The sequence below is a fragment of the Acanthaster planci genome, linkage group LG02 (genome assembly GCF_054643075.1).
Source record: "Acanthaster planci isolate LZ-2023a linkage group LG02, COTS_SCS, whole genome shotgun sequence".
NCBI classification, from domain to species: Eukaryota; Metazoa; Echinodermata; class Asteroidea; order Valvatida; family Acanthasteridae; genus Acanthaster; species Acanthaster planci.
The window spans coordinates 13,108,539-13,127,683 of NC_141778.1; the positions used below are offsets into that span (position 1 = coordinate 13,108,539).

Genomic DNA, 19,145 nt, shown 5'->3' on the forward strand with positions numbered 1-19,145 from the left:
TTCCACTGTATGACACATCACGCGCGGTACACTCTTCCACAATCAACCACAACCAACCACTCTCAAGCATAACCAACCACATCCAATCAAAATCAAGGGGTTGGAATTGATTACATGCTACAACAGCCTGCTTTTTTCGGGAAGGCTCTGTTGGACAACTTGCAAACATCATCTACTTTTGGTCACACATTTCCAAACTGTACGTAACATGTGGATAACACCGACGGCATGAACATGGCAACGGCACAATCTGTTTACTCACTCCACACGCACCAAAGATAACCAAATAACTTATGTCAACAATGGTCAAGCAGTGTGATGCACTGAGACATTGTACATAACATTTATATCTTATCAGCAGGAAAATCAATCTAAAAATATTTGGGTTTATAATCCACCTTTTCTAGAGATGTTAGCCGGTTTTGCAAGTTTTCCAACAAAACCTTAAACAGGCTGTTGTAGCGTGTGATCAATTTCGACCCTCGGATTGTGGTTTATAGGTTTTCTACTCAATCGGTGTTGACATTTCTAGAAACAACCCAAGAATTCCGCTGCACAACATTGTACTTCAGGTGGTAGTCTCCATCCCACGGCTGAACTCACGCATTAAACCAAACGAACATCCGTCACGTCAGAAATGTGATTGGTTCCCAGACGTTACATAACAATTTGGATCAGCACCAGACTACACTGACTTTTAGGCACTTTCCGAAAAGAGTCAATTGGAGCTTTTTTCTCCCTTTTTGGCTCATTAACGTGCGGGAGTTGACAATATCTAGAACATGTAAATCATAAATTAGATTTATATCCGTCGGACAGTGTAAACACGAAGTGAACACGTAAGGTGCGTCGCGAAAGGAAAACTTTTGACGCTTATTGTCCCGAGGCCTATTTAGGAAAACTGAGCTCGGAGGTCCCACTGCACCATTGCACTCTGATAACACTCTCGAAGTAAACAGCTGTCGGATTTACTCTGCCTATATCGAGATGGCTTCCAAACATGCTTTGGGTGTCATCCTCCCAACTTTACTCGTGTTCACGGCTTCTTTGCACGCTGGATGGGCACAAACTGTTATTACAAATACCACGTTAGGCCCTGTCATGGGAATAAAAGTACCGTACCTCCCTTGGAAGGAACAACTTGTAACGCGATACACAGGCATACCGTACGCTGAGCCACCGATTGGGCAGCTGCGCTTCGCCAAGCCCGTACCGAAAACTCCGTGGGACGACGTGTTCAACGCCACTGTGTTTGGGCCAAGCTGCCCCCAACCTGCCTCGAATTCAACGTTGACTTCTTTTCTCCCAAATGACGAGATTGATGAAGACTGTCTGCTTTTGAACGTGTACGTTCCTCATGATGCCGTGACTTTATCTGGGCCTCTTTCCGTCATGGTTTTCATTCACGGTGGAGGTTTAGTCTTTGGACAAGGTATGTACTATGATGGCACACTCTTGGCCCTGCAAGGACAGGTTATCATGGTTAACTTCAACTATCGACTCGGAATTTTCGGCTTCTTCAGCACCGGAGATGACTCAGCACCTGGGAACTACGGACTGTGGGACCAACGTCTCGCTCTCCAGTGGGTCAAAGACAACATCGCCAACTTTGGTGGTGATCCAGACCAAATCACCATCTTTGGTGGGTCGGCAGGAGGATGGAGCGTGACCTTACAAATGATTTCACCTCTAAACAGTAACAATCTTTTTCAGCGGGTAATTGCCGAGAGTGGAGTGGTGTTCCCTTACCTGATGATCCCGGCTGATGAAGCTCGGCTTCAGGCATTTGGGTTGGCGTCAGCGCTTAAGTGTAACCCCACAACCGACAGTTCATCCCGTAGCATAATCCAATGCCTCCGGAATGTTAGTATGGAAACCCTACTTATTTACACTTTCGCTGCATCAACGTCCCCAATTATCGATGGGGACTTCTTTCCCACCGATATAACCTCCCTCCTGACTCATCCTCGGATTGGACAATACGATCTCATCATGGGGTTCAACGACCAAGATGGAAGCGTTTTAATTGGAAGTGTAGACACAGATGGTTATACGGCCGAAGAGTTTAGGGCAGCTACAGGATATTTCATGCAACTGTGTCAGTGTAAAACTTCACATGAAATCACCAACGCAGTCTTTGCCTACTACTTCGGTGCAGACAAGCTGGACGACCCCATGCAAAATGTGGTGAGATACCTGGATGTGACCGGTGATGTTTACTTTGACGTGGCCAGCATCAATTTCCTAACTCGACACGCTCAAGCTGCGGCCAACACAAGCACATATTTTTACCATTTCACCTACGAAACTGGCAGGGAGCTCTTTCTCCCGCCAGAGTGGTTGGATGTGATCTCTGGGGCACCACATGCCTTAGACATCTTCTACGTCTTTGGTTTCATTACCGCTGTTTATCCGAATGACACGGAGGCGGCTCTCCTGTCCAACAGAACGATAGAGTACTGGACCCAATTTGCTCGCTACGGGTGAGTTGATTTATAATCTCAACAACCAATATTGCCCTTGTTCACAAGTCGGCCATTTTGATCCAAAAGCGAAGCCATCTCTATAGGAATCTAAGTTAAAGATCTCAATATTTGTGAGAGCAAAGATGGTGCTATTTCTGATGTAGCATACCATCGTTTGTGTTGCGATGGGTCGCTCCAAACTGTTAATAAAAATCATGCCACCTTTATTACCCACATGGAGATGTTTTCCAAGTGAATCTATACCTAGCTACCTAGTGCATAAATACGATTGCTAGGTGACAAAACATTAGTCTGGTCAATGAAGTATATTGAAGAAAAAGAAGTGCTCAAGTTAATTTCTTCTGAGTGAGACTGTGTTACAAAGAGTGTCCCATTATATGGTACAAGAAAGCAGAAAGCAGTATTTCTCATCATTTTCGCAAGCACGTAATAATGATTGATGTATTGTATGTCAGAATGGATTTACAAATAATTATTAGAAAGATCAAATCTAGAGCAGGAAAAGCTAAAACATTATTTTGGCTTACTTTAATGTTATTTATTTCCTGAAGACAATGCTAGTTAAAGCATGTACTGTGCAAGTGCGACGCATGACACGACATGTGACGCGACGCACGACAGTGTGACGCGACGGGCGACGGAAGGAACGATGTTTAGGCAGAAAAAAAATGCAACTAAGAAAAGACGTAAGACAGCACGACGCGACGTGCGACGGCACGATGCTTGTGTGTACTAACGTAATGGCCAGAAGGCGACGGCGCGTCGTGCCGTCGCGTCGTGTAGTTGCGTCGGCTTGGAAGAGGCTTGATAGAGGCAAAAATGTGTGTCGTAAATAGTACACCATAATAATAGGCAAGCGGTTGTGTTGCCTGACGATTATGTACCGGTATGGAACTTGTATCAATGATATTGGGGCCGACAACTTCAGTACTGTAAAAACCCTAACAGTTCTGGAGCAATACCTTGCTGTTATACAACCTATTGGTGAGCTTTCCCATATTGCTATGAACCAAACCTTAAACTCCAAGACGAAAGCAAAGTCACGCAATGTCAAAGGAATGCGGTTGAACAGTAGGCTACATGGATAAGCCAGTTACAACTCGAACGGGTACTTGCGGGGCCATTCTACGCATTGGTTGTCACGTTAACATCGACTCTGATTTGTTTCTTAATTTTAGTCGGTCATAATTACCGTACATCATTGTGGAACACAGTTTGAAGATACCTTACATTAAATCACCCCAGTTATGGCTTACGCTTTTGAATTCATTTGAAAAAACTGAAAAAGCCTTGTGTACTATTTGTCAAGGTAGGTTGGCTTCTGAAACTTTGTTTAATGCAGCTTCTTAAATTATTTACGCCACTGTGGATGATGCACTTATTTCTTCATTTTTTTCTTTCAGAAATCCTAACGGAGCCAGTTTACCAGAGTGGCCAAAATTTGAAACCGAAAACAAAACGTACATCCTTCTTGACGCTGACATTAAAACAGGGCATGGCTTCAAATCAGACAGAGTAGCCTTTTGGAACGACTACATCCCAACTATTACTGACCCGACTTATGAGAAAACTTGTACTTACGAATTACCTATCAGAAGTGGCACCGTGCAAAAACCGGGAACAAAGACGGTGCAGATAGAAAGCAAAGACGGTGAAGTGCTGGGATCTGTCATCGGTACTCTGGAGATCGCTGACAAGGCAATGGGAGGGCGCGAAGTTGCCGAGTTCCTGGGCATTCCTTACGCAAAACCGCCCCTTGGTGATTTGCGATTCAAACCACCTGAAGATACAGGACCGTGGGGTGATCAACCACTCGGTATCCCAGAGAAGCTACCACCTGCCTGTCCTCAAGATGTCACACTGGATCCTTGGATGGTTCGTCTTGGGTTCAATCAAACAAGTGAAGATTGTCTGACTCTAAACATTTACACCCCAATTCAAGACTCCGGCAACCCTGCTTTGCCTGTCCTCGTTTTCATTCACAGTGGGGATGGGATTAGCGGCACATCTTCAGTCTATGATGCGACTCTTCTGGCATCTCAGGTTGAAGCTGTTGTTGTAGTTATAAACTATCGTTTAGGAGCTCTTGGATTCCTGTCAACAGAAGATAAAGTAGCTCCAGGTAATTATGGACTGCGTGACATCGTAGCTGCTCTCAAATGGGTCAACAAGTACATCGGGAGCTTTGGAGGTGATCCTGAACAGGTAACCCTCCAAGGTCATGGATCGGGTGCTGTACTTACCCACTTTCTCGTTCTATCTGAGAAGGCAAAGGGCCTTTTTAACAAAGTTATTCTGATGAGTGCAACTGCTATATCCCCGTCTGTCAATAATCCAGTCCTTCCAGTGGCCTCCGAAGCAGCCAAGGCTCTTGCCATCAAACTTGAATGCCCAACTACAAGCACTGAATTGATAGAATGCCTGCGTGAAAAGCCAGTGGCAGATATCATCTCCAGTGTCGTAAATCCGTCATTTGGCCTTGAGTTTCCGCCTGTTGTTGACGGTGATCTCATCACCGACAAACCCCTGGAGCTGCTGAAAGCCGGCAGAATTAATGATGTTGACGTGATCGTTGGATTAGCGAAGGACCAAGATGCTGCACAGGCATTTATGATGACCAGCCTCGATTGTCCAAGTGTTGAGGAAGTTGAGCAGTACATAGAGAAAGTCAGCAAACATTCTTTCAACAATCCTGATGAAGCAGCTTTCACTCTAAACACTGAATATATCGGGAAGGGTGGTTTAGGTGACGATTGCGAGACAAGGGGTAGTTTCAGACAGTTCATGAATGACTACTTGTCATACTGGAGCACATTGGAAGCTGCCAGGCTCCACGCTAATGCTGGTCACTCAGTCTACTTCTACTCGTTTGATCTCAAACCACTTGCTCATTATAAAGGACCGCTTCCACCTCAGGCTGGGCCAGCTTTTGCTGATGATCTGCAATTCTTGTTCGGAGATCCATACAGTCCTCTCGTTGATAAACTCCAGCTATCATACAGACTAGAAGATAAACAGTCTACCCTGGAGCTGATGGAATTCTTGAAAAAATTTTTACACACCGGGTAAGGTCATATAATACTGTGCGTTAGGTCTTATTTTTAGCGCCAGTGGTATTTAGTTAGGAAAATATAAACCGGAACGGACCATTATGAAGAGGTTACTGAACTCCTGTACATGATATGCTTTTGCCAGAGTAAATGTGCCTATGTAAAGCAACATGCCTGTTGGAATGATCTTTAGTCCTATTCGGACTTGATTTTTTGTGGTCAAACTTACCGAGGCTATGGTTGCTTTTCCCGTTTAACTCCAGTTCGGACATCCTAGGAAGTCTCGGTTACTTTTACCGAGTCGTGCAGTCATTTTAACAGCCAACTTCTGCCTAGGAAACATCCCCAAGACACTTTTCTCGAGACAGCGCAAATCGGTAAAAGCATGGAAAATGGGTCACAGAGTACATCTGTCCAAAGCACAACAGCACGCTTCAGACAGGGAAACTGGGCATGCTCAGTGCTCGTTTTGCTGCGGTGTGGCATGTGGCGGATATTTTCAGTAGATTTGTTCCTCTTTTGGTCCCCAAAATGGCAAAAATTAATACTGATACAGTCGGAGGATAAACTGACCTGAGAGGATACCATTTTAGACTATAATTGTACGGGATAGCTATACCAGGCGTTCGTACATTAGTGAACAGGTACAGATATATATATAATAAGGACGGTGACGTTGTGTCTAAGGACAAAAACAAATGCAGCAAGGCCACGCAAATTGACCTCATGAGTCATTGCACTGACAACTCGGCTACTTCTCCCGCAGACTCGGTAAAATGTTTCCGTATCGAAAGTCCAATTGCGGACAGTGGTCATAACCATTTTTCATTTGACCATCGGCTCGGTTAAACTCTCAGAAAAACGTCCAGTGCGAACTGTTCTTTTGTTACGCTCTGGTATTTTCCAGAGCCCGCCTCTTAATATTATATATGGTATAACCTTCTCCTCATAGTTGTCTTCACCGTCTTTGTTCGTCGTACAGAGTTCCGGGGACTTCAGCTTCTGGCGTGGAGTGGCCATCATTCGATTCAGACAACCTCAAGTACATGTCGCTAACTGACTGTCCCCAAGCCTTCTCGGGCGTTGACAACGATTGGCCACATCTTCTCCGGTTCTGGGCAAGTTACCTACCGTCCATCACGGCACCTGTGCCCCCACCTCCTGAGGTGACTCCCTGCCTACCAGATCAAGAGCCCTGCACCGTCGGTGAGAGTATCGGTTTAAAGCTCACTCCAGAGGAGGCTAGCACCATCATCCAAGCTCTGATAGGAACGACAGTAGGGGCTCTGGTTTTGTCTGTCTTCTTCCTAGGGGGGTGTGTGGCATATAAGACACGGGCGAATCAAGCAGAGAAGCAAAACGCTCGGAAGAAAGCTAATAAAGATCTAATATACACAGAATCCAAGGAAGACGAACACACTTTTGAATTTTGAACTGTTATAATTAATCGATCTTTTTCATATACTTTCATTAGTCCACAGTTGTTAAGCTAGGTAAGAAACTACATGTACAATAGTAGAGACCGCTAAAATCCACGCACACCTAATAAATGCTTGGTCTCTGGAGTAGACGAACCTTCAACTGCATAAGAACATCAAGTTACTCAGGCTTTGGAGTTAACAGACTGTTTGTTAACTTTCGAAAGAGCTCACTTAATTTCTAGTGTATGTACTTTATTTCTTTTTGCGAATTTTATTTTATGCGATTCAAACTTTATAATCTTGATGGTCACTGTCTCCAGCTGACACAATGCGGAGACAATAATTCCGGGCCCATGGATTCTTGTACAAACTTTGACGCCCTTGAATTCCAAAACTGAAATAACACATAGGAACTTTATGCTCGACGTATTTTATCCCTAACTATCTGAATTTCCCAAATAAACCAAAAAAGAGGTCTACTTTTCGCAATAAAAATCTACTATTGATTGCGCCCGTGAAGCAATCACTTCTTAAAAGAGTCTCCTAAGGTGTACATTAATATGTAGTAAATATTATTATTCACATATCATATTTCGAAGCCCCTTTGCACTTGTTTTGTAGTTCATAGCAAGCGTGTCTACTGTTAGGGATACATCATTCCCGTGAAAGTTTTGTAGACTTAAAGCAAGGTACAATTACGTGCCTACAAGTATAAACTGAAATTCATTTTTAAAAACATTCCAGCAACAATATATGACTTACAAAGTGAAAGATGTACTATGTGGTAGTGATACAAAATGTAGGGTCGGATACAAACGATAAAGATGAAGGAGGTTATTCCACGAGTGTACAGTGCAATACATTGGAAACTGGTTCCTACAGATGAACGCGTGCCACTTTTAGGCGTGACATTTAAAGTCATCACGGATCGATGTTTGTGTTAATATCAAATATTAGTCGCCTTACACATTGGTGTGAATGCTCTACCAGATTTCACTATTACACTCGTACCTGTAAAAGCTGTAGAGTACATTTGTATACATGTAGTCGTTTTAAAAATAGTGTTTCTTTCTGTTGGCAATGTTAATCTTTAAGCATTAAAAGACAATGATACTAGCAAATGCGAAGGTAGTTCTGCACGTGGCATTAAGTATTTAGTGCCAGGCTTACTGAAGGGTTCAACGGGGAGAAAACGTAATCCAGGAAATGTATTTTAAGAAAAGATGTCGTGTCTCCTGAATCTTGGTCTGTCTAACGTTGCGTGGCTGGAGAGGTTTTTCAAGTCTACATTCAGTCGAACATAAATATCTATAGTGTTGTCCCTCTGAACAATTGGGTTTTTCAACTACAGTTGAAAGGACAAAGATTGTATTGTGCCATGGACATGGGCGTCAAAGGGAAAGGGGAAGGGCGAACGCTTGCCTCTTTCTCCCTCTGATAAAAAACATTAAAAGTTAAAAATTTGGAAAGCTAATGAAAAACGGGGGGTACAGAACATTAACAGCATTCTTTGAATAATACCTTGCTATATGCCTTCGTCCGCCGTTTATGGCTAATCAGAGTTTGCTGCTAAGTGATTCTGTGGGATGGAGAGAAAGGGGCACCAGCATCCCTCCCTGTTAAAAAAATCTGAATTAAAAACTCGAAAAAACCCAAAAGAATTAAAGGTACTTAAATAAAAATATACACGGACTTCAAACCATTGAACTGCTTAAAAGAAACCTTGGGATTGACCTCTACCACTAACACCAAGCATGTCCGTCTAAACAAATGCCATACAATGGTTTGGGGCATAACTGTCGCTATGATTTTTTCCTGGGAAAAATGGAGCACCCATCAAATGCGAAGTGACAAATTGTCACGGTAGAGGGGGTCAAGGGGGAAGAATTTCAAGCTCTAATGTTATTGACTGTATTCTCTGTTCATCCTTTCGCTGTCGTGTCTGTCTCCTTTTAAAAGTTTTCTTTCTTTAATTTTTATTTTTTCGGGCCACGTTCCCTTGCAACGACCATAACAACTGCATTGGTGACAAGAATTTTACAAAGATGAAGGTGTTTTTGTTTTTTCGACGTACTTCACGTACATGGAACTTCAGTTTGATTCTCAGTGACTTGCAATTTCCTATTGAAAACCTCCAGTAGCAGCAGTTTTGTATATCTGCGGGCTTATTATTCACTCCACGCCAGGAATAGAACAGAGAGTAATTTGAAGATGACATCGGTTTAAACTGATTCGCCTGACACAGATCTAGCTGCAAAAAGTCCTTTGCTACATGACAAACACAGTACCAGTTTTACCAATTGTGCCCAGGATTGTTTTTGTCTGTGTTTGGATCCACTAAGAGGCGTTCTCGTCGAAAACCTCCCAAGCTTATTTGGGAGGACGTGACTGTGACTTGATTATAATTATTCAAAATAATACCTAGTTAAATAACTGTACCCATAGTTACAAATTTTCCTTAAATACTTTCATACGCATCCACCTATAGGGCCGGTGCGTTTGATACAGCCAGGCAGCTCACTAGCATCGTAAATAAGACTCGTTAGGTATTTCTCATACAAAGTTATGTCCATTATGTAGTCGTCAGTAATTTCGACAGGGGAACTCATAATTCGATGCCTTCACATGGTTGGTTTTTACGTAAACCCACGCTTAACCTTGGAAACTAGATTCCTATTTTAACAAACCGGGTATTTTTATCATTTATCAATAAACCGTAAGATAATCAGCTAGGATTCCTTTGGCTCAGGCTTATAAAATAAGGAAAATAAATAGATTTAGGGGGTCATTTCATGGAGGTGTACCCCTTTAATTACCCGACAAGGATTTGGACGGGTCCAATTTGTGTAAATTGAATGGGACTTTGTTCCTAAAAAAGTCTTTAGTGCCGTTTCGAATAAAGTCAATGTTTGCTTAAATCGGGTCGTTTTGCATATAGATGGCCCTTAATATTGATAGAAATCTTGATATTGATAGGAAAGTTGTTTGGATGATTGGCGACTCAGCCTTATTCAACAAAGTCGACGAATTCATACTAACATGATGGAGGCTAAGGTTAGATTTCTCGTCATTCCCACCGTTTTCCTGTCGTTATTCCTTAGTAAGTTAGGCACATGCCAGGAATTCGACCGGTCCAGCAGAATTATTCACACTCCGTTAGGCTCCCTTGTCGGTGTAAATTACCCCGGTGCTGACGGTAACGTGGCATGGACAACGTACAAAGGGATTCCGTTCGCTGAACCTCCTGTAGGACCTCTGCGATTCGCCCAACCCAAGCCAAAAGAACCATGGCAGGATGTGCTGAACGCGACGGAATATGGGCCTGAATGCCCTCAGCCACAGAGGGACTATACGAGTGAAGACTGTCTGACTCTCAACCTCTTCGTTCCGACTGTCAATGTCACAGAGGGTCCACTTGCAGTCATGGTTTGGATCCATGGCGGGGGCTTTGAATCTGGAGCTGGGTCACATTATGACGGTTCCGTCCTTGCCGTTCGTGGGCGTGTCATCGTGGTGACTGTGAATTATCGTCTTGGGGTGTTAGGATTTCTCAGCACCGGTGATGACTCCGCCAAGGGAAACTACGGACTCTGGGACCAGCGACTGGCCATTCAGTGGGTCAAGGAAAATATTGCCTATTTCCAAGGTGATGCAGATAGAATAACAATCTTCGGTGAATCTGCGGGTGGAATCAGCATTGGTATGCAAGTTATATCTCCGGTTAACAACAGGTCTCTGTTTCAAAGAGCCATCTTGGAAAGTGGCACAGCTAAAGCAGTGTTCACGGATTCACATGAAGGAGCAGCATCCCGAACCAAGCAAATGGGCCTTCTCCTACAGTGTAACAACGTCGACGACTCCAGAAAACTGATTGAGTGTCTGCGCGCTGCTACGGCAGAAGACATATTGAAGGCTGCAGAAAAGCTGGTTCTTACGGTTGTTCAGTTATCGCCTTACAATCCAACTATCGACGGGGATTTCCTCCCTGACTACATTCACCACCTGTCTGCTTCAGGGCTCGCTAGTCAGTATGATCTCATTGTGGGCTCAAACAGTGACGAAGGAAGTCTTGCTCTCAATTCGGGAATCATTCCTCCTAACATTGACTCGTCTTTAATGCCCTTTATAATAGCCCTAGCCGTTTCTCCTGTCTGTGACTGCACAAACTACCTCGATTTGACAGAGACAGCGACGTTTTTTTACACGGCAAGCACAGGCCTAGATGATGGCAGGCAAAATGTTCGCACTGTACTTGAAATGAGCGGGGACAGCCTCTTTGTGGCACCGGCAACCGCGACTGCCCGTCACCACTCCCTCCTGTCGGACAAGTACAACCACTCCTCCACCTCCTACATGTATTACTTCACGTATCTCTCAGAAGTTGAAAGCAACCCCTTTCCACCTGATCTAATAGACGGTGCTGGACACGGTTTCGAAATTAACTTTGTGTTCGGGACGTATTTGATCACTCATCCAGGGAGTGTATCTGCGAAGCTCAGTCAATCAATGGTAGCCTTCTGGTCAAACTTTGCCAAGCATGGGTGAGTTCTAGAATATTTCCACTCCACAATTGATTTAGAACCCTCATATTTCAACATTTGTCATTACCGAATCCCAAAATCCACTGTTTTGCGATTTCTTACTTGTTTTTTCAACACCCACAATTATTTACATTGTATTACTTCTAACTTTCAGAAAATCGAGAATATAAGGCAAACAGAATACAATTATGCGTTTTTGAGATGGAGTGTACGGTCAGTCAAAAAGGCTGATGGCCATTCAGTTATGCACTTCTGTATATTACTGAATTCTTTATGATACACTGCGGGTATGTGTGTATGCTATGGGAACAAGGAAAAAAGCTCTACAGCCGATTTCACGAAACGTTCGATGTCCGTTTGAATTAACCCATTTCTCAAAAACTCAATTTAATCCTTAAAAATTAAGCTTTTTACTCTTCTGGATATATTGAGAGGAAGTAAAAATTGCTCAGAGGATTGGTTACTGGTTCATGTCGATGAAATTCCACTCAGACTGGCTGAGGCTAGGGCGAGCTTTCTCTTCCTTTTTTCAACAGTGTCACTGCAAGTTTGTATCGTTCAGTGACTGCTGTCAGAAAATCGTTTGGTCAGACATAATTCTACGGCATGTGCTCAGGTCTTTCTCGGCAATCTTGGTCCTGTTGGGAATTTGGTGGTTACAACTACAAAGGGACCCCGTTTGCCAAGCCGCCGATTCGACCTCTAAACCCAAAACGTCCATAGAAAGATGTACTGAGTGCTAGAGATTTTTGCCTGCAGTCAGGGAATAATACGGACTGCCAGTAGAGACTGATGACTGACTCGAATCTCTTCATTACCGTGGCCACCGCCACCCCTGCGGCTATACGCTCCCTGTCATGGTTTGGATCAATGCCGGTGGCTTCCAGTTGGGAACTGTTTCATGCTGTGACGGTGCTGCTTTCGGTGTTTGTCGGTGTCATTGTGGTGACTGTCAACTATACCGTCTCATCTCAATACTCATCAAACTTTGTGTTAATGAAGTGTTTTATGAACTATCCGGGGAGTCTGCAAGGCTCAGTGAATAAAAGGTAGCTTTCTGGTAAACCTTTGCCAAGAAAGGATTAGTTTTAGAATAATCAGGCTCTTGAATCAATCGTAAACATTCTCATTTTTCCAAAAAAGGAAGAATAAAACCCGCCTTTTTCAGAATTTGTCATTATGCAATCCTAATATTGGCGAACTTGTTGCTGTTTCAAGAGTTTGGTTCAATAGTAAGTAAATTTCCGATTTTAATATTTTCATCACAAAACTCAGATTTCATTATTTCATCTGTTTACTTTACTTTTAATAATTTTGCATGTTTGACCTCCAAACAAATTTGAAAGTGACCTTAAAGAAGATTCATGCCCAGTCATTGTGTGAAAGAAAATTACTTTTCAATCTACAGATGTCTAGTCTAACTATCAAAAATACAGGTGCTCGGCAGACAGGATACAATTTATGTTTCCCCCAAGTCCTTTATGTAGAGAATCACAAAGTGACGATCAGCCATAAAGGATTGAAGGTACATCAAAGTGGGTTTCCAGGGGAATGATAAATAATACAATAATACACTGGAATAAACTCTTTTCATGGTCAGCCAGCTTGAATGAAATGAAAGAGAGGTTAGTTTTTTGGGGGGAAACTGAGATGAAACATATAGCAACGAAATAAAAATTCAACACACATTCATGCCACTTTACGTTAAGAATAATTCGAAATTCGTAATGTTATATCTGAACGTTTAAGCCACATTTAATAAATAATAAACAAACAAAAACCAATAAATGAAACCGGGGCTTGAAGCCTAAAGTAGTCTGGCACCACCCATAACAGATTAAATTAAGACGGATTCGGGGATTTTAAGATCCAAAATCGCTTCCCCGTGATATACCGTACAATGTATAAGGTCTATTCCCCGATACAGTATAACATATATGTCCTAACAGTGCTACTACTATGAGGCGATTAAAACTGTTTCAAGTATGGATTCCTAGAGCTTCTACTTTGTATTCGGCCACATATATAGAGTACCGAAGTGTGACATCATTTTGCACCAGGAAGTGCACGGTGTATACGCGCGTGCCGGTTCACTAGCTGGTTCACCCCTAAATAGCTGTTGCATACAACTGTGTGCGTGACGTATTCACTTCAGTAGTCTAAAGTGCAAAACACTGGAAATACCTAAACACAGGTAGAAAAATCACATCATTCCATTGTCATATCATAAGAACAAACGCTTGATTGAACATGGCAAAATTAACCCCGTTTATGTGAGTAATTAAAAGAAACTTCGTTTTTTCGGTTTCATGAACAAATTAATTTGTAATTTTAAGATATATATCTATGGACCTCAATTACACAGTGGGCGGTACCCCTTGACACGAAGATACCAAAGTTCACTTAGCCTAAATATACAAGAAAATATAAGTGTAGCAAGGAGGAACCAGATTCATATCTCTACAGTTTCCACGACACACTGAAGCCCTTCTGTGCACGTTATTTATGTGTCATCGGCAATCAGTTAATCATTAACAAAATACCATACAAAATAAAAATGCAGTCTGTGACAACTAAGTTTGGATTGATTTCCTCTGCTATGTATTACTAAAAAATGGCAGCCACTGCAAAGGTTTTACCACTTTTAGCCATAATGTTCACTTCATGCTCTTTCAAAATAGTCTCTTGCCAGATTGTTAATCCAGTTGTCAACACAACAGTGGGGAGGATAATGGGCACCAGTTACAGTGGGCCCAATGACACCGTTAGCTTGACAATGTACAAGGGAATACCGTATGCTGAGCCTCCAGTCGGTCCCCTGCGATTCAGCAAACCTAAACCGAAAGAACCATGGCAGGGTGTGCTCAACGCATCGCAGTATGGACCCATCTGCCCGCAGCCTCTCAGAAAGTATAGCGAAAATCTAACTCAAAGTGAAGACTGTCTGACTCTCAATCTCTTTGTTCCTGCGGTCAATTTGTCCAGTGAGGCCGGCCCATTCGCAGTCATGGTTTGGATCCATGGTGGTGGCTTCCAGTTTGGAACTGGGTCACTCACTGACGGGGCTGTTCTCGCCGTTCGAGGGCGTGTCATCGTGGTGACTTTCAACTACCGTCTTGGAGTACTGGGATTTCTCAGCACAGGTGATGATTCTGCTCCAGGAAATTACGGACTCTGGGATCAACGACTGGCAATCCAGTGGGTCAAGGAACATATCGGTAACTTCAGTGGCGATACAGAGAATATAACCATTTTCGGTGAGTCTGCAGGTGCAATTAGCGTTGCTCTGCAGACAGTAACACCAATAAATGACAGACACCTCTTTCAAAGAGCGATTCTGGAGAGTGGGACAGCCAACAACTTATTTACACTTTCTCCAGACGTTGCGACATCACGATCAAGACGTCTTGGAGATATGTTGCGATGTGAAGCAGCTGATCAGACTCAGCTTCTAATAAAGTGCCTACGTTCTGTCTCAATGGAAGAAATAATTGGAGTTTTTTTCGATCTAAAAATATTCGAGTTTTCGCCATTTTATCCTACGATTGATGGTGAGTTCCTGACAGACCTTGTACCTTATCTCCTTGCAACAGGCATTTCTGCTCAGTATGACTACATAGTTGGGATTAACAGTGATGAAGGAACATTGTTTTTGTCACTTGGAGACTTTCCTGAGCTACTAGATCCTTATGAAATGTCATCCCTGATAGGAAAGTTCGTGGGGTCGATCTGCGAGTGCAACAATCAGGGGGAACTAGCAGAAACGGCCACTTTCTTCTATACTGCCGGCACTGACCCGACTGATCATAGAAGAAATCTGGGCATAGTTCTCGATGTAGCCCGAGACGCGCTCTTCCTTGCGCCTGCCAACCAGGTCTCACGCAATCACCACCAATCATCAAACACATTCAACCAGTCCACCAACACCTTCACATATTACTTCACTTATCTGTCTGAGGTTGAAAACAACCCTTTCCCTCCTGGGTTGATAGACGGTGCTGGACACGCTTGGGAGATCGACTTTGTATTTGGGAAGTATTTGGTGACAGATCCAGGAAGTCTGTCGGCTTCGCTGAGTGAATCAGTGATCAAATATTGGTCAAACTTTGCCAAGAGTGGGTGAGTACGGGATGAAGCAGTTTTTGCAGTGACACACAATGTTCATGTATTCTGTTGTATATTCCTACAGACCAAGCAATGAAGTGCACGTTGAAAAGTACAAATAAATCGCAAGAGCATGTGGCCTCATTCCTTGAAAAATTGATGATAGGAGGCCCAGGTGGTAGTTGGTGTCATTCGTTTTTAATGTCATGTTTCCTGAATTGTATTTGATTTCACTTACAAGCATGAAACGTTTTCTTGTTCTTCAGGGATCCAAATGGAGATGGTCTACCTATGTGGCCAGAGTTTAATACAGAAAATGAGACATACATCATCTTGGAGCCAAACATCACTACTGGGCAGTATCTGAAAGCGGACAAGGTGGCATTCTGGAACGACTACCTGCCCGCAAATGTCATACCCTCAGATCCAAATTCCTGCTCATTCAAGGCCCCAGAAAAAGGAGGTACTGTCGACAAAAGTGAGACTAAGACGGTGGAGATTAAAAATGGAGACTATACATTAGGGTATGTGGTTGGTTCCCTGAAAGTCGCTGACAAAGCCATGGGAGGGCAAGAGATTGCTCAGTTCTTAGGCATTCCTTACGCAAAGCCCCCTGTTGGTGATTTACGATTCAAACCACCTAGAGACACAGGGTCTTGGGGCGATGAACCGCTTGGTATCCCTGAGAAACTACCTCCTGCTTGTCCTCAAGATGTCGCAGGAGATCCTTGGATGGTTCGCTTGGGTTTCAACCAAACAAGTGAAAATTGTCTGACTTTAAACATCTACGCTCCCACAACAAGCAAAGATCTACCGGTGGTTGTTTTCGTCCATCCCGGTTTTGGAATCGGAGGTACGTCTTCCATCTATGACGCCATTCTTCTCTCTTCAAAGATAAAAGCAATCGTGGTGGTTATCAACTACCGTCTAGGTGCTCTTGGATTTCTGACCACCGGAGACAAGGTAGCTCCCGGTAATTACGGACTGCACGATGTATTGGCTGCTCTGCAGTGGGTCAACAGGTATATTGGAAGCTTTGGAGGGAACAAGCAACGCATCACCGTGATCGGTTACGGTACTGGAGCAGAACTTTGTCATTTTCTGGTTCTATCTGAGAGGGCAAAGGGTTTGTTCCAGCGAGTGGTGCTGATGAGTTCTACTGCTATCTCTTTTCCTGTTGACAATCAGATCCAGCCCAATGCTATTCAAAAGACAAAAGCCCTTGCTGAGGCCTTGGACTGTCCCACAAGCAACAATGAAAAAATGATCAATTGTCTCCGTGAGAAGCCATCTACAGAGTTTGTTCTTCATACTCAGAATCCCCAATTCGGTCGTGCTTTTCCGGTAGTCGTGGACAACGACATTCTACAAGATTCACCAATGAATTTGCTGAAAGCCGGTAAAGTCAACGACGTCGACCTCATCGTGGGAATGACTTCAGATGAAGATGCTCAACAGTCGTTCCGTTTCCTGCCCTCCAATTTAAGCTACTGCCCAACAACTGATGAAATCAAGCTAATCATACAGCAGGTCAGCTTGCTTTCGTTTTACAACCCTGAGACGGTGTCCGTTGCACTTGCTACAGAGTATCTCGGTAAGGGTGGATTTGATGATATCTGCCAGACAAGGGGAAGTTTCAGACAATTCATGCAGGATTACCTGTCGGTGTGGAGTACGTTAGAGACAGCTAAACTCCATGCTAACACCGGACACTCTGTCTATGTCTACTCCTATGACTATGAGCCCCTAAAACACTACAACAGTCTCTTGCCTGAACAAGCCGGACCATCGTACGCTGATGATCTGCAGTTCCTGTTTGGAGACCCTTACAGCTCCCTTGCAGATGAACTCCAGCTTTCCTACCGGCTTCGAGATAAACAGATGAGCCTGGAAGTAATGATATTGTTTAAAAACTTCATTCACGATGGGTAAGAATTTGAATTATTCCCCTGGTAACTGTTCTGTAAGTTAGCAGATCTTGGCTGTTCACCTTATAACAAAACAGATCGAAACTATTGACATTGCTAATGTCAAACATCTGCCTATTTATAATGGACATGAATGTTATGATTTTATATGCTAAGGTTAATCCAAATTACTTTCTTTCTAACACCAACTAGGTCTGTGTGTTGTCAGTCCCATTTTATAAATGTGCAACTCTACAAAAAAAACCATGAATGTCATATCGTTGCGTTTTTCTAGGGATTATCATATGGCCTAAAGACAATCTAAATTGTCATGTAAAAAGCGTCTTCATGTTAAGAACACATAGTTAATCGCTTCAAATTGTATGAAGAGTGTTATTTGTCATATATTATAGATACAGATAATTTGCCAACACTTCTGAACATTTAGACATAAAACAAAAATTGTCATCCAGAACATGATTTCTTGTCTTCCAGGTATCCTGGAAAATCCCTTTCTGGAGTCGAGTGGTCTGTTTTCGACTCAGACAGCCTCAAGTTTCTGACCCTTGACCCTTGTCCTGACATCCATTCTGGTCTTGACAACGACTGGGACCACACCCTGCGATTCTGGACCGACTTGATGCCGATTGTGACCGTGCCTCCAAAGCCAACAACTCCTGTCGTGACTGCCGCTCCTGAGCCTTGTGTGGTTGGGGAGAACATCGGTCTCAATCTCTCCATAGATGAAGCGTCTACTCTAATCCAAGCCCTGATTGGCCTGAGCGTAGGCCTTCTTTGTATAATCCTGTTCTTCGTGGGTGGCTGTGTAGCATACAGAGCTCGAGCTGTCAAATTAGAGTCAGCTTTTGCGGGGGGAGGCGGGATCCAAAATGTCAAGGGTACTTATGCCATGGGGGAGAAAGGCACAAAAATGGGTACTGATAATTTTGTTGCCACAGAAAACTACTCTGACTCATTAAACGAAGACACCAAAGACCAGTATCACGAAGAGATGGATGATTCAAGTTTTGAGAGCTTTTAAAGAAATAACACAAATATTGGAGTCTAAAAAGTCAGAAGAAAAAGTCAAAACAATTCCAAATTAATTACACAGGGCAATAGGTCAAGTCTGAACAAATTTACAACACTTTGTTCAGTCATTTGTGTTTCTTTGATTGATCATCAATTGTTACACAAAACAGTCATGTCAGCACTACAAAAATCTAATGAAATGTAATTTGAAATCATTTAAGACATTTACACATGTACTGCGTTCTTTTCTCTGATCAAAGTCATCATTATGATGTGTACAGTTATCGTCGTTATTTCATATCAGATTGTTCCTCAAATTTCGCAGGTACTCTATCCAGCTATTAAACGATAACGATATTGTTACTAATGTGTGGTAGTATGGCTTGCTTATAAATTTACCTAGTTTGGTGGGAAAGTAGGGACGTAGGTTTGCGCTTAATACTCTTCCAAGTAATGAGTTATACCGGGGAACTGTATTTATGAATCCCAATCCTCTTACAGCAGTCCAGTCTTCATGTGGTATATTAAAACATAATGTTTGTTATGTGCTTAGCGCAAAGTTAAATAAAACGTTGAAATGTAAGGAATTTCAGAAATTAGGGGT

At 43.0% G+C, this 19,145-nt stretch overlaps 2 protein-coding genes across 3 annotated transcripts; both read left to right on the top strand.

Moving 5' to 3' along the window:
- The first annotated feature begins 30 nt into the window (after nucleotides 1–30).
- LOC110973232 (uncharacterized) lies at nucleotides 31–8,084 on the top strand. The gene is made up of 3 exons (XM_022223903.2): nucleotides 31–2,483; nucleotides 3,890–5,551; nucleotides 6,519–8,084. Exons 1-3 carry the CDS (start codon nucleotides 988–990, stop codon nucleotides 6,967–6,969), a joined length of 3,609 nt encoding a protein of 1,202 aa, XP_022079595.2. The 5' UTR covers nucleotides 31–987; the 3' UTR covers nucleotides 6,970–8,084.
- Nucleotides 8,085–9,928: 1,844 nt separating this feature from the next.
- On the top strand, nucleotides 9,929–19,137 carry LOC110973311 (uncharacterized). Of its 2 annotated transcripts, none has more exons than XM_087132852.1 (3): nucleotides 9,929–11,498; nucleotides 15,869–17,530; nucleotides 18,005–19,137. In XM_087132852.1, the coding sequence occupies exons 1-3, from the start codon at nucleotides 9,997–9,999 to the stop codon at nucleotides 18,549–18,551; spliced, it is 3,711 nt and encodes a 1,236-aa protein (XP_086988978.1). In that variant the 5' UTR covers nucleotides 9,929–9,996; the 3' UTR covers nucleotides 18,552–19,137. The 2 variants fall into 2 exon arrangements, with proteins under 2 accessions (XP_086988978.1, XP_022079698.2); XM_022224006.2 differs by lacking the exon at nucleotides 9,929–11,498 and adding an exon at nucleotides 14,033–15,617.
- Nucleotides 19,138–19,145: the final 8 nt, after the last annotated feature.

Bases quoted from the DNA above. Each gene is read 5' to 3' on its own strand.
- LOC110973232 (XM_022223903.2), top strand. From the start codon at position 988: ATGGCTTCCAAACATGCTTTGGGTGTCATCCTCCCAACTTTACTCGTG. The intron at 2,484-3,889 runs GTGAGTTGATTT...TTTTTCTTTCAG, and splicing joins ACCCAATTTGCTCGCTACGG to AAATCCTAACGGAGCCAGTT. The intron at 5,552-6,518 runs GTAAGGTCATAT...TTCGTCGTACAG, and splicing joins AAAAAATTTTTACACACCGG to AGTTCCGGGGACTTCAGCTT.
- LOC110973311 (XM_022224006.2), top strand. From the start codon at position 14,113: ATGGCAGCCACTGCAAAGGTTTTACCACTTTTAGCCATAATGTTCACT. The intron at 15,618-15,868 runs GTGAGTACGGGA...CTTGTTCTTCAG, and splicing joins TCAAACTTTGCCAAGAGTGG to GGATCCAAATGGAGATGGTC. The intron at 17,531-18,004 runs GTAAGAATTTGA...CTTGTCTTCCAG, and splicing joins AAAAACTTCATTCACGATGG to GTATCCTGGAAAATCCCTTT.